Genomic DNA, 13,411 nt, shown 5'->3' on the forward strand with positions numbered 1-13,411 from the left:
GTACCTGCACCCCAGCACTCAAGGAGCTGTGTACCTGCACCCCAGCACTCAAGGAGCTGTGTACCTGCACCCCAGCACTCAAGGAGCTGTGTACCCACACCCCTGCACTCAGCCGTGAGAGGAGCTGTGTAGCTGCACTCCAGCACTCAGCCCTGAGAGGCAGTGTGTACCTGCACCCCAACACTCAGCCCTGAGAGGCAGTGTGTACCTGCACCCCAGCACTCAGCCGTGAGAGGCAGTGTGTACCTGCACCCCAGCACTCAGCCGTGAGAGGCAGTGTGTACCTGCACTCCAGCACTCAGCCCTGAGAGGCAGTGTGTACCTGCACTCCAGCACTCAGCCGTGAGAGGCAGTGTGTACCTGCACTCCAGCACTCAGCCCTGAGAGGCAGTGTGTACCTGCATTCCAGCACTCAGCCCTGAGAGGCAGTGTGTACCTGCACTCCAGCACTCAGACGTGAGAGGAGCTGTGTACCTACACCCCAGCACTTAGCCCTGAGAGGCAGTGTGTAGCTGCACCCCAGCACTCAGCCCTGAGAGGCAGTGTGTACCTGCACTCCAGCACTCAGCCCTGAGAGGAGCTGTGTACCTGCACACCAGGCTCAAGGTCAGTGTCAGCCCCAGAACAGAGGATGGGAATGAACAGAAGGGAGGAAACTCAATCTCCAGGCCACATACTTCCTCAGGGAGTAGTCACCAGCAGAGGGAGGTTACTGGACCTCCCCACTGCACGTTCCTACAAGACAGGCTGAGATCCACAATACACTGACCACTGTGTCTCCTCTTCTGTGTTAGTCACAATAGCAGAGTGGAACGTCAATACTCACCAAAAAAAGGTTTAGAGTGAATCATGATACTGTTTTGTACCATATTAAATTATAACACAAAAATGTTATTTTTAGGATTTATAATTTTATGTTCTTCATATAACACGAGCTTTACATTTTAGCACCTGTACTAGCATTCGTCTTGCCCTATGAGTAGAGGTCTGGCATTTTCACATTACACTAGGCCCATAAATTATGTGGCCAGACCCACTATGTGCCCAGGCTTTCTGAAAGTTAGATTCTTAGTTAGGTGGAGGCTCAGTGACGAGTCACAGTTCCCAGTGCCAGGTCTCCACTCAGTTTGCTTTTGTTGTTGTTGTTGTTTTTAATTTCAGAGGCATAGCCTTGGAAATGCTACAGACAGTTTCAGACATAAATCTGAAGGAATGAAAAGGCATTTGCGGGCTGGTGAGATGGCTCAGTGGGTAAGAGCACCCGACTGCTCTTCCAAAGGTCGAGTTCAAATCCCAGCAACCACATGGTGGCTCATAACCATCCGTAACAAGATCTGATGCCCTCTTCCGGAGTGTCTGAAGACAGCTACAGTGTACTTACATATAATAAATAAATAAATCTTAAAAAAAAAAAAAAAAAGAAAAGAAAAAGAAAAAAAGAAAAGGCATTTGCACTGGAGAGCAGTCCGTGACGGTTTTCTGTATCCATCTCTACCCACTGCAGAGGCTGCAGAAAGGTAGTGGGGATGGAAATGGCATGAACCTGACGGATGCCAGACTGATACCAACGAGAGCAGAAACACTGGTAAATTTGCCCTATTGACCAATGTTTTATCTGCAATTTAAAAAAATTCTGGGCACTTGAGAGGCAGAGGCAGGTGGATCTCTATTAAGTTCAAGGTCAGCCTGGTCTACATAGTTCCAGAGCTATGTAGAGACCATGTCTCAAAAAAAATTTTTTTTTAATTTTGTGTATGTGGTTTGTGTACATATGCCATGTCACATATCCGGAAGTCACAGGGAAACTTGCTCAAGTTGGCTCTCTTCTTCTACTGTATGGTTCCTGAGATAAAACTCAGGTCATTAAGCTTGGTGGCAGGTACCCTTAACCACAGAGCCATCTTGAGAGCCCAAAAAAAAACTTTTTTTTGAGACAGTATCTGTGTGTAGTCCAGGCTGGCCTTGGACACAGCTTGCCCTAAGTCTATCCCCCAAGTGCTAGGATTATACATACGCACCACCAATGTTTTATTTGCCATACACCAAACGTGGCCTGACCACTTGACTCAATCATCTAGCTGTATTCTCCTAACTACACCAAGGCTGAACCTGTTACCACCCTAATGCGTGAGAGAAGAAGTCACTGGAACCCAGTTAATATGCTCTAGCACATGCGTGATGAGGGCAGAGCTAGACTCGCCCTTGTCTCTGACTCCACAATCTCACCACTCCACTTTAGTCCACTCAGTGGACTAACATGAAGGACCAGCTGCAACCTTTTAGGGTCCTGAGAGAACAGAAGAGATGTCCCCAGCTCTCACTGCTCAGCTTATCTTCCTACGGGGCTCCTCATCAGTCCCCACCCCCACCCTGAGTCCCCATCACTGCGCTTCTCCCCGCTCAGTGCCTTCACTGTGTTTATCCACTGTGTTTAGCACAAGCACATGGTTGAGTCATCTTCACTGATTCGCTCAAACATGGTGACTACTAGGCAATTTAAAACCTCAGGTAATTGACATAAATAGCTCAGTGACATGTGAAAATTCCATTTAAATATTTTGAGATACAAAACCAAGGGCTTGGATGCTACTGGTATAGCATCAAATGTATACTCTGTAGTACACAACTAAATAAGCTTCAGGTTCAAAAACAAACTGAATCAAGGTAGAAACTAACTTGAGGCTATCTCTATGTATTCTCATATTCTTACCTGTTTAGTCTAAGGATTTAAGTGCCACAAAGGAACTGTGCCTCAAATATCATATTGGAATCACTGTAACCAGGGAAGATATTTATCCCAATTTTTTTAAACTAATAAAATTTATTTTAAATATATAACTCAGTATTAACATTTTTAAGTCATCAAAATAATTTATAATAGTTAAATGCCTCTTAAATATACATATCTTCTGATGCTAAAAGTAATATGCACTCAACTACTTTTTAAAATCTATTTGGAACATTAAACATGATAGAATAAAAAAAAAAAAAACTCTTGGGCTGGCAAGATGGCTCAGTGGGTAAGAGCACTGATTGCTCTTCTGAAGGTCCTGAGTTCAAATCCCAGCAATCACGTGGTGGCTCACAACCACCCGTAATGAGATCTGATGCCCTCTTCTGGAGTGTCTGAAGATAGCAACAATGTATTATTATTAATAAATATAAAAATAAATAAATAATAAATATATCTTTGGGTCAGAGAGAGCAGGGACTGAGTGAGAGGGGCCGACCGAAGTGAGTGGGGTTGACCAGAGCTAGCAGAGGTCCTAAAATTCAATTCCCAATAACCACATGAAGGCTCACAACCATCTGTACAGCTACAGTATACTCATAAACAACATAAATGTTTTTTTAAAAAAAGAAAAAAAAGAAAAAAAATCCCTTATGGCTCCTCTATGAAAGAAAATTGTGACAAGTTCCTGATTAGGCAGAAACTGTTCCATCTCCAGGGGAGAATACGCAGTGTAACTGTGACTTCATAGAATGAATTGGGCAGTGTTCCTTCTGTTTCTAGTTTGTAAAATCGTTTGAAGAGTATTGGTATTAGGTCTTCTTTGGAGGTCTGATAGAGTTCTCCACTAAACCCATCTGGTCCTGGGCTTTTTTTCGTTGGGAGACTCTTAGCCACTGCTTCTGTTTCTTTAGTGGTTATGGGCTGTTTAGGTGGTTTATCTGATCCTGATTTAGCTTTGGCCCCTATCCCAGCTTTCCTTGTGTATAGAGCATATTCTCTTTAAATCATCGCCAAATTCAGCAGGGACACTGCATGGCTAGTCATGCCAGGCATTTCCAGTATCTTCTAAATGAAAAGATGGGTTTTCAGCTGGGTACAGGGTTAACATGCTCACAATCCTATCACTTAGGAAGCAGAGGCAAAAGATGAGAGTAAGTCCCAACTGGGCTACATATTGTATTCCAGGCCAGCCTACCTAGTTTTAATTTAATGTGTAAATGTCAGGCTAAGCTGGAGCTAATCACAAGGTTTCAGGTCTTCTTGCCCTGGCAACAGGCAAGGATAAGCCTGACAGGTCCCGTAAGCTGTTTATAATGGTACTTTCCTTAGCCAGAGGAAACAAGTAACTCACCTCCTTGGAAAGATGCCATTTTCCAAACTCGTTGTCTGACTTCGGAGCCAGCGGCGCTGGTAACTGCTGGAAGAGGATGTTGAGGAGCTCGGAGACGGGAAGGGCGTGATCAAAAGGCTGCTCAGTGAAGCTGCAAGGCAGTACGTTTCAAATGAGAAAGTCCAGCTTGAGTCTTTACAACGCACGCTCCCATGCACAGTACCACTGAGCTGCACATTTACAATGTCTGGGGACACTACTCAAAACCCACATGAAAACCTAGGCTTGCTAGCATGTACTTGTCATTCTGGCACTGGAAAGGAAAGGACAGGAGAACCCTTGGGGTTCTTAGTCAAATCAGAAATGTCCATGTCCCAGGAAGAGATTATCTCAGAAAGCAAATGACATGTAAGGTGATACAAACTCATGCAGCACATGTGTATACATTTGCACATACAGGTTCACTCACGCCTCCCACAAATGAATGAATAAATAAATAATAAATATATACCGGGATGGTAGTACAGCACTGCAGATGCAGAACCTGGAGGATCTTGAGTTCTGGGCCAATTTAGCTATGTAATGTGGAGCCACAGGTTAGCCTGAGCTACATAGCCTCCCTACAGACAACCCCCAGAAACAGTGCAAAATGGTAAATTTTATGTAATGCATATTTCAGCATCATAAGCACACACGTGTAGTGAGAATTTTTATTTCTTTTATCTGAACACTTCAATAATGTCTGTTCTTACTCTGAAGGTTCATTTGCACATGCTTCATTCAAAAAGGAATATTCCAAAGTATTCACAGTTTTCCTCACACTGGGCACTGTAAGGACACGGGAAATGTAGTTACAGTAAGGGTGGTAAAGTTCTCTTTCTTGCTAAACACGCACACACTGAAGGGGAGGACAGCCTACTACTAAGCTGGCCTGGAAAGACTGGTCTCAAATCCAGCCTATAGGTCTTAAACTACTCACTACTGTGGACTCAAGATGTCCAGATTTCAGGTGCTCTGACACATCCCTGCCAAGACAACATATCATTTTAAATACAGCATATGATTCCCAATTGGAGAGTCTGTAGACAGTTCTAGTAAAGAAACAAACACCTCAGATGTGTCTCCCTTGCTGGCCTCATGCTTCCTGACACTGGTTAATGTTGTCTTCCTATTTATTTCCGCAGGCCGGAACCCAGAGAGCTGTGCACGGTTCCGCCACCCTCCCTGGTAACCCATGTGCTGCTGTTGCCGGTCCTAAAATGCTACTCCCTATGCGCCTGCAACTGGTGTCCTCGCTCCGAGGTCTTACTTATATTTTCTTTCGTTTTTATTCGTGCGCATGTATTCCAGGCCAGCTGACTCAGGAGCGTCTGCAGATCCTCCTGTCTCCAGAGCCCATCTCATCACAGGAGCACTGAGATGCTAGAAGTGTGCCAACAGATCTCATGTAGACCAGGAAGCTGAACTCAGGTCTTCAACGCTTATGCAGTAAGCGCCTTACAGAACGGACCGTCTCTCTAACCCCCTTACTTGAAAATTTCTAGTAACAGCCATTACTATCAACCTCTTAAAAATGACCTTTTTGGCAGGTATGAAAGCTGAGCAGGAGGATCATAAACTCAAGGCCTGCCTGGGCTAGAGTGAGTTAAAAAGCCAATCAGATCAACAACTTAACGAGCCGGTTTCAAAAGCAATTTTCTAAATTAGCTTTTATTTTAAATATAGATAGAGAAGAACTTTTCAGAATATCCACAAGAGACCTGTGCTGCCCTCCAGAGACAGTCTATGCACCATGCACACTCCGACTCTGGGGCTGGGATAGAAAACAACAGATGACTCTGAAGTACTCAGTACAGGAACAGGGTATCAGAGCTCCCCTGTCCTGCTGTCCCCATGCATGGAAGCAGTGTCACTGGCATCACAGTTGCTCCCAGGGTTAAAGCCTGAGCAACTTAGGCAAATGTTAAGTATTCCTGGGTTATACCCAAAGTGAAAAATAAATGTCTTTGAAATAATAACCAGGTATAAGTTAAGAAATGAGAAAAACATAATGTCCATGCAGAAAATTTCAAATCATCTCTGCAGACTCTTGCCCCTGAAGGAACAGGAGCACATCTCAGGTGAGGGGTAAGGCATGTGCACAAATGCCAAGGGGAATCAACTCCGCAGTGAAGGGACCCAGTTAATACAACCTCATTAATAAACAAGGTCAGTAACTGAACTCATAAATCATGTTGCCAGTTCATACCCTTGACACCCTGTCAGCAGGATGGCATATTACTTTTGTGGTTATGCAGCTCAAACCACAGTTTAATCATAAGAAACCCATCAACCAAGCATATTCAAATAGTGAAACCAAGACTAAAATCATCATGATTATCAAAAACAAAGAAGGTCTGAGGAAAAATGTCTGAGGAGGTCAGTGTGGTGACATACAGAGGCAGGGAGCTCTTTATGAGTTTAAAGCAAGCCTGGGTCTAAATAGCTAGTTCCATAACAGCCAGGACTGTATGGAGAGATCCTGTCTCAAAAGACAAGCAAACAAACCAGAACAAAACAGTCTGAAGAGGCATGACAGCCAAATGCACCGTGTTCTTGGAGCATTAGAAAGCCCTGGGGGAAAACTAAGGAGAGTGACACATGATGAAAGGTAGCTGATGGCTATGAGCCGTTAACTGCCTCCGTGTGCACATATATAAACCAAACAAGGAGATCCACCAACTAGTGCATTTCATTAGTGACTCTGGGAACAGAGCTGAACAGGGGGACTTCAGGGGTCTGACAGGACCCAGAAACAACCCAGGAGCTTTGAGGCAGAATCTGTGAGCTTCAGCATGTGATAAATGGGTGAAAAGATAGAAGGAAAGACGCCAAGGCCTGAAGCTAGTCTCACTCAGCTTGGTGGGCCTCTGGTAAAGGAGTCAAAGCTCACAGGACAACCCAGTAGGACACTCCTGGCTCTCACTGGAAGGAAGGCTGCCTGTAGGATGCATATTCATCAGGGAAAGATCAGCATGCCTCCTTGTAGGGTCCTTGAACCATGGAACTAACCTCAGATCTGACCCATAAATTAAAAATTAAAAGCAAATTTGTGTACAAAAGCTGAAACTGGGGTGAGGTAGGGGTCTTAAGGCAGTCTTAGGCAAGGTTAGCCTCTAAAGGAGCAGAGAAGGGTACCGGAGGTACAATCTAGACAGGAGAGAAAGGGTAGTAGTCAGCTGGTAGCATCTCTCATTGTCATAGGTAGACTGACCACCACAGGCCTGCTCCATCCTCTGACTAAGCAGTTAGCGAATAAATTCCTAATACAGCCGGCATAACGAAGCTGGAAGAAATTTATTAGCACATGCTAGTCTAAAACTAGCTTATGTGCACAACCATTCTGAGATGATGAGCGTCAAAGTTTCATATCCTCAGACACATGAGCTTTAGAATATAGAGAAAAAATAGAAAAGGGTTGGGGGGGCAGAGAGAAGACTACCTTCATAGTTTCTATTATCCACTACAAAGAGCCTACCGTATTAGTTAAAGCAGTATAAGGAAGTACCTGATCGAGCAATGCCACTGTCCCTGTCTTCATTCTGCCCTCTGCTTGGCATATCAACAGGCGTGCTGTGTGCTAAGACAAAGAGACAAGGAAAACATTATTAGGCTTGCCGAGGACAGAGGCATTTTAAAGAAGACTTCAGTAATTTCTAGGCTTCAAAGTGGGCTACTGCTATTGATGAACAAATATATAATAGCAACTAAGTAGACAGCAAATTAAATACATTTAAAAAGTTCACAAGAAACCAAGAAACAAAGCCAAAAAGCCATTTGCCTTTATGCTGGAGTCTATAGACTCTTCTGAATGACAGCTATTAAATATTAGCATGTACATTAAACCATCCATGCAGGAAAGACCACTGGCATTCTACTTTAGCCATTTCTTCATTATTAGTATATTTAAACAGTACAACATTTTCAAAAGCTTTATACTTAGTTTCAGTAATAGTTGTAAGCAGCTTAGGAAGAAGATAGTTAAAAACCGCTTCGTAAATCTAGAAATGTTTATTTATAACACGGTACCTTGGCAGACACTGAAAACATTAACTTCCTAACAGCTTTTTCCTCCAGTTCTTTTCCCCATACATGGTATTATAGTTATTCAGAAAAAACTCACGTCCTGGCATAAATTTGGAAAAACATACTTAAGTAGCATGTATCTACTAGAAGCATCTAGAAGGCATCAGACTGACTGAGCTATACATTCACTGGGCTGGAAGGTAGATGGGAATTTGCTCTAGTAAATTTTACAATTAACAAGTCACTGTTGTGGATGAGTAACATACTTGCTAGCATTTTTCAGAAACATGTTTATTTTCCAGGTTTTAAAGGGAATATATAAACATGCTGCACTTGCTCTAAGGAGCTGGGATGGCAATATCAGTTTCATTAGGCGCCAGAAAACTACAATGCTTAGTATATTTCAGGCTGGGAAAGGGAACAGAAGACAAACAAATCCCATTTGCCTTCCTCACGACATTAAATGTTAGTCATGAACATAGTGCTTGTTAATCATGCTACCAAGGACACTGAGCAACCTCTGCTGGCAAGGCCAGTTAGATCCCAGACAAGACCCAGAAGATCAAGATTACTATACCTGTAAGGAACCTAGACATTGCATTTAAATGACTTGATTAAGTTAAATGTGAGAGAGAGGGGGGGGGGGAGGTGTGATTGAGCCCTCCCATGCTCCTAATAGAGTGACTTAGATACTCCATGCAGGTAAAGGTCAGGTGAATAAATGGGGGAGAGATGCCACAGCAAAGAGAAACAGCTCACATCAGCAAAGGAGGCCTGGGAAAATCAGAAGAAATTAATTCTCCTAGAAACACTAAGGGCTCATTTCTGATCAAAGTCAGCTCACAGTTGGACCATTAGCAAAGACATTCACAACAGAGGTTCACGGCTGAAACTTCAAAACAGCATGACTCTAGCTGCACGTGAAACTAGTATCTCCTGCCATGAAAGCCCTTTGGGTTTCTAGAGAAGAATAAATGGATTTATTTTTCTAAGAGCCTGCACAGGCGTTTTAATGTGTGTGGGTCACACTGTGCTCAGCATTCCACACAAACCTGCAAAGAAAGAAGCACTCCGGGTGAGCCGGAGAGGTCCTCCTTCAGACAACCCCTGCAGCAGTTTGCCGCTGCACACCTGCAGTAGACCTAGAGCAGAACACACAGAAAACGCAAGGCACACACACAAATAAACACAGGTTAAAGATAACGCAAAACTAAACCCGAACACAACAAACAGAGCAAACCACGCCCCCAACTGTAGCACAGAGAGAAAATCTATCTGTTCACGTGTCTCTTTTACCTAGGTTACTTCCAGTACGAAAAGGGCCCAGACTGTTCTGATTTGTGTTCAGTTTTCCAGCCTGAGGATCTTGGTTAATGTATTCGAAGCTGTCCTGCAGACTAAATCAAAATGGGAAGGGAGAGGGAAAAATAAAAACATCAAGAGGTTAACAGATTTGTTTTTTAATAGATTCCTACCTATAGACAACAAATGATCAGTTACTCAAAATCTTTCTTTATAAATAATTAGAGTTTCAGGCTGGAGAGATGGTTCAGCTGTTAAGAACACTGACTGCTCTTCCAGAGGTCTTGAGTTCAAATCCCAGCAACCACATGGTGGCTTATATAACCATCAGTAATGAGATCTGACGCCTTCTTCTGGAGTGTCTGAAGACTGCAACAGTATACTCACATATAGAGAATAAATAAATCTTAAAAAAAATAAAAAAGAAATCAGAGTTTCAACAACAACAATAATAAATAACAATCAATAATTTAAAATGATAGGTTGGGAACAATCTGTTGGAAGAAAATAAAAATGTTTTGGAAGTGACCAATCTATACAACTACCTATCCAACTACACTCTTTAGCCACTGAGGGATCTGAAATGAGACACCAGACTCTAGCTGTGCTTCAGTGACTGACATCTTCCATACTACTATTCAGTTTTCAATTTCGCTTTAGAAACTGACACCTAAGATATTGCTATTCACTTCAAGGGCTTTCAAAAAAACCTTCAAAATAAATTAATTTTAAGTCTTGGCTAATATCTATTAATCATTTAGCAATCTGTTTCAGGAGTAAGACATATCAGAAATTATGATTCACTTTAAGAAAATAAAAATTATTCATAAAAATGGGTCAAACAGATTTTAATTTATTATTTTAGCAAGGAGCTAAATATCAACACTCTGAAAAAAAACAGAACAATAAAAAATAATTTTTACTTAAAAATGAATTAAATGTTTTTTATAGTTAGTGGGATAAACAAACATTTACATTATGCCAAAGCCAAAGGCATTATTTAAAAAAAAAAAAAAAAAAGGTAGAAAACCAAGTGTCAGCCAAGTATGGAGTGCATATCTACAGTCCCAGGACTCATGAAGAAGAGGCAAAAGAACCTTGAGCTCCAGGCCAGCCTGGGCTACAGCTACATAGACCATATCTGAACAGCTCCCCTGCTCCACCCCCACCCCCAATCAGAAATAACTCTCTCTTGTAACCAGGCAAGGCTTCCATGGAAGGATTGGAATGCCAACCCAGACACACAGCCTTCAACCTATAATCTGTCCTGCCTGCAAGATGTGCCAGGGTAAAGATGGAACAGAAATTGTGGGCGTGGCTAACCATGACTGGTGCAGCTTAAGGGAGCCTACAACTGACATTGCCTAGAGGGCCAGACCCAGAGGCTGGAGTCCTGTGGCAGAGGGAGAGGAAGGACTGTAGGAGCGAGGGATTGAGAACACCATTAAAAACCCCACAGAATCAACTAACCTGGGCTCACAGGGACAATCAGGGGGCCTGCAAGGGGGAGAGTGGGGGAGAGGGGAGAGGGGAGAGGAGAAAATACCAGAAGAATGTGAAGCTGGTTGGGAAGCTTCTGAGATGGACAAGTTTAGGGCAATGGGGAGGTGAGAAGAGCCAGGTTACTGTGGTCCTGAAGGAGCCTGGAGGCCAGCATACATGTAGGTGTGCTAATGGCATCACAGATAGCCATGTGGTCCCTTCCTTCTGATGGTGATAAGGAAATGGCTTCTTGGGTAGAGGCACCAGAATTGGGGGGAGTGAAGTTTCCTTTGGACCTAGGAGGTATGGAGGGGACTGGATGGACATGGATGGATGGGACCAGGAGTGACAATAAAAAGACTGCATGGCCACAAAGGCTAACTGCTCAAGACAGATGGCTTCCTTACCCCCACTGCCTGAAGAAACTATACAACTTCACTCTTTCCAAGGTAATAAATAAAACTGGGAGGGGAGGCTCACACCTGCAATCTTGGTATCAAGGAGGCTGAGACACAAGAATCTGAGGAGAGGCTGACTCTTCATCCTCCACCTCTACCAACCCTCCCACATCCTCCCACCCAACACCAAACCAAAACAGTCCTGTCCACTGACCCAAGAATTAAAACTTGGTGATTGGCAGTAGAAACAAAGAGAATAATAACAGATGGATATCAAAGCAAAGGAATCACCTATCAGCCTGGCGATAGAACAACTCACACAGCGTTTGTCTGGCATACATGAGCCCTGGGTTCACTGCCTAGCACCCTACAAATGGACAAGGTGGCACACACCTGTTACTTCAGGGCTTTGAGGGAGACACTGAAGGATCAGGGGTTCAAGGCCATCTTCAACTACACAGTAAGTTCTAGTTGGATTCAAGGCCAGCCTGGGCTAATGAAACCCTTCCCAAAAACAGGCCAAGTCGTCTGTCTTTAGGGTCACTTGAGAAAGTCTAAAAGTTTTATTTATTTTATTTATATGAGCACACTGTCAGTGTCTTCAAACACACCAGAAGAGGGCATCAGATCCATTATAGATGGTTGTGAGCCGCCATGTGGTTGCTGGGAATTGAACTCAGGACCTCTGGAAGAGCAGTCAGTTCTCTTAACCACTGAGCCATCTCTCCAGCCCCTGAGAAAGTCTGAAAGTTTTTCATTTGCTGTTATTAGAAAATGATTAAAACTCCTACATTAATCATAACTTACCTTGCTATTCATTTAAAATATCTTATAACCCTCAAGAATTTATCTAGAAACAAACGCATAAAAATGTAAGAGGTGCAAAATCCACACTTACTTATTTGTACTTCCACAGAAGCTACCCACTGTAGCAGAAAAGACTTTACTAATCATCAGTTGTGGAGGAGATCTAAAAATAAAAAATAATAAGAGGGAAGAAATATGCTTTAAGGTAGGAAGTCGATACCATCGTTGCAGTTCTTGCAGGCGGCACAGGGGCAGTCTCACCGTATGTAGTGTATCTTCAGGGTGGAGCCCTTGTAACTCATTGCAACGGAGCCGAACATCATCTCCCCAAGCATGCTGACATCAGATGCTGGCCTCGTGTACTGCACACAAGAAAACACCCCATGGAACAACGTAAGAGAAAGCACTGTCTCCCAATCCTTGGGTCTCTGGTTAATGGACTGTCACAACAGTACCCTAAAGCTATGGTTGGTCACCTTACAAGCATCATCTATACAGGGATCACCTGCTATAATTCACAAATAGTAATAGCACAATATGCTCACACATCAAAGATCATCATTCCCATTTATAAAATCGAACCCTGAAGAAAACAGTTAAACTCTTCTTTGGATACTGAATAGATCCTGAAAAGAAGCATGGTTTAGTGTTACTCAACTAAATAATCACTAGCTGTGGTCGCCTGAATGAGAGCACTCCCCCTTAAACTCAGATGTCCTAACATTTGGTCACCAGTTGGTGTTTGGGTAGGTTTGGGAGGTGTGGCCTTGTATGTCACTTGGGGGGGGGGGGCTCTGAGAGGTATAGACTCCTGCATTTCCAGTTTGTTCTGTGCTCCATGCTGGAGGTCCAAGATGTGAGACCCCAGCCAGCTTCCAGCTCCTGCCACCATGTGTCTGGTCTGCCATCATAGGCTCTAACCTTCTGGAAACATAAATAAATTCCTGGTAAGTTACCTTGGTCATGGTGCTTTACCAAAAACAGGAAAGAAGTGACTTACACTTCAAGCAGGCCTTTGTGAGGATCTATGAAATAAAGGTGGTCTTACTGCTCTAACATGTAAAAGTATTTCAAAAAAACCACTTCCAATTTCTAACCAGTCTCTCATACCCTTTTTTTTTAACTACCTTTTTATTTGAAGGATGGGGTGCTAAACACCAGCTTTTGACAAAGAAGCCTGGCTTTGCCTAACTGATCCTGTCTGCTCTAATGGCCACCATATTCCACTTTCCATCTTTCTTCAAAGCCAGTAGACACATTCTAATTTGCTTTATCAAATGTATTTGAACCGGG

At 43.2% G+C, this 13,411-nt stretch overlaps 1 protein-coding gene across 6 annotated transcripts in view; it reads right to left on the bottom strand.

The window, feature by feature from the left end:
* Fnip2 (folliculin interacting protein 2) overlaps positions 1-13,411 on the bottom strand; it is a 102,689-nt gene that overhangs the window by 36,814 nt on the left and 52,464 nt on the right. For 3 of the 6 annotated variants that reach the window (XM_029537251.1, XM_029537252.1, XM_029537253.1), the window contains exons 4-9: positions 12,380-12,480; positions 12,210-12,281; positions 9,426-9,526; positions 9,182-9,271; positions 7,612-7,683; positions 4,086-4,215 (exon numbers count right to left, since the gene is read on the bottom strand). In XM_029537251.1, coding sequence (XP_029393111.1) covers positions 4,086-4,215; positions 7,612-7,683; positions 9,182-9,271; positions 9,426-9,526; positions 12,210-12,281; positions 12,380-12,480 — 566 coding nt within the window. The remainder of the gene's footprint in view (positions 1-4,085; positions 4,216-7,611; positions 7,684-9,181; positions 9,272-9,425; positions 9,527-12,209; positions 12,282-12,379; positions 12,481-13,411) is intronic. The other 3 variants (XM_029537254.1, XM_021195957.2, XM_021195958.2) reach the window with 1 other exon arrangement.

Source organism: Mus pahari, chromosome 4 (genome assembly GCF_900095145.1).
Source record: "Mus pahari chromosome 4, PAHARI_EIJ_v1.1, whole genome shotgun sequence".
NCBI classification, from domain to species: domain Eukaryota; kingdom Metazoa; phylum Chordata; class Mammalia; order Rodentia; family Muridae; genus Mus; species Mus pahari.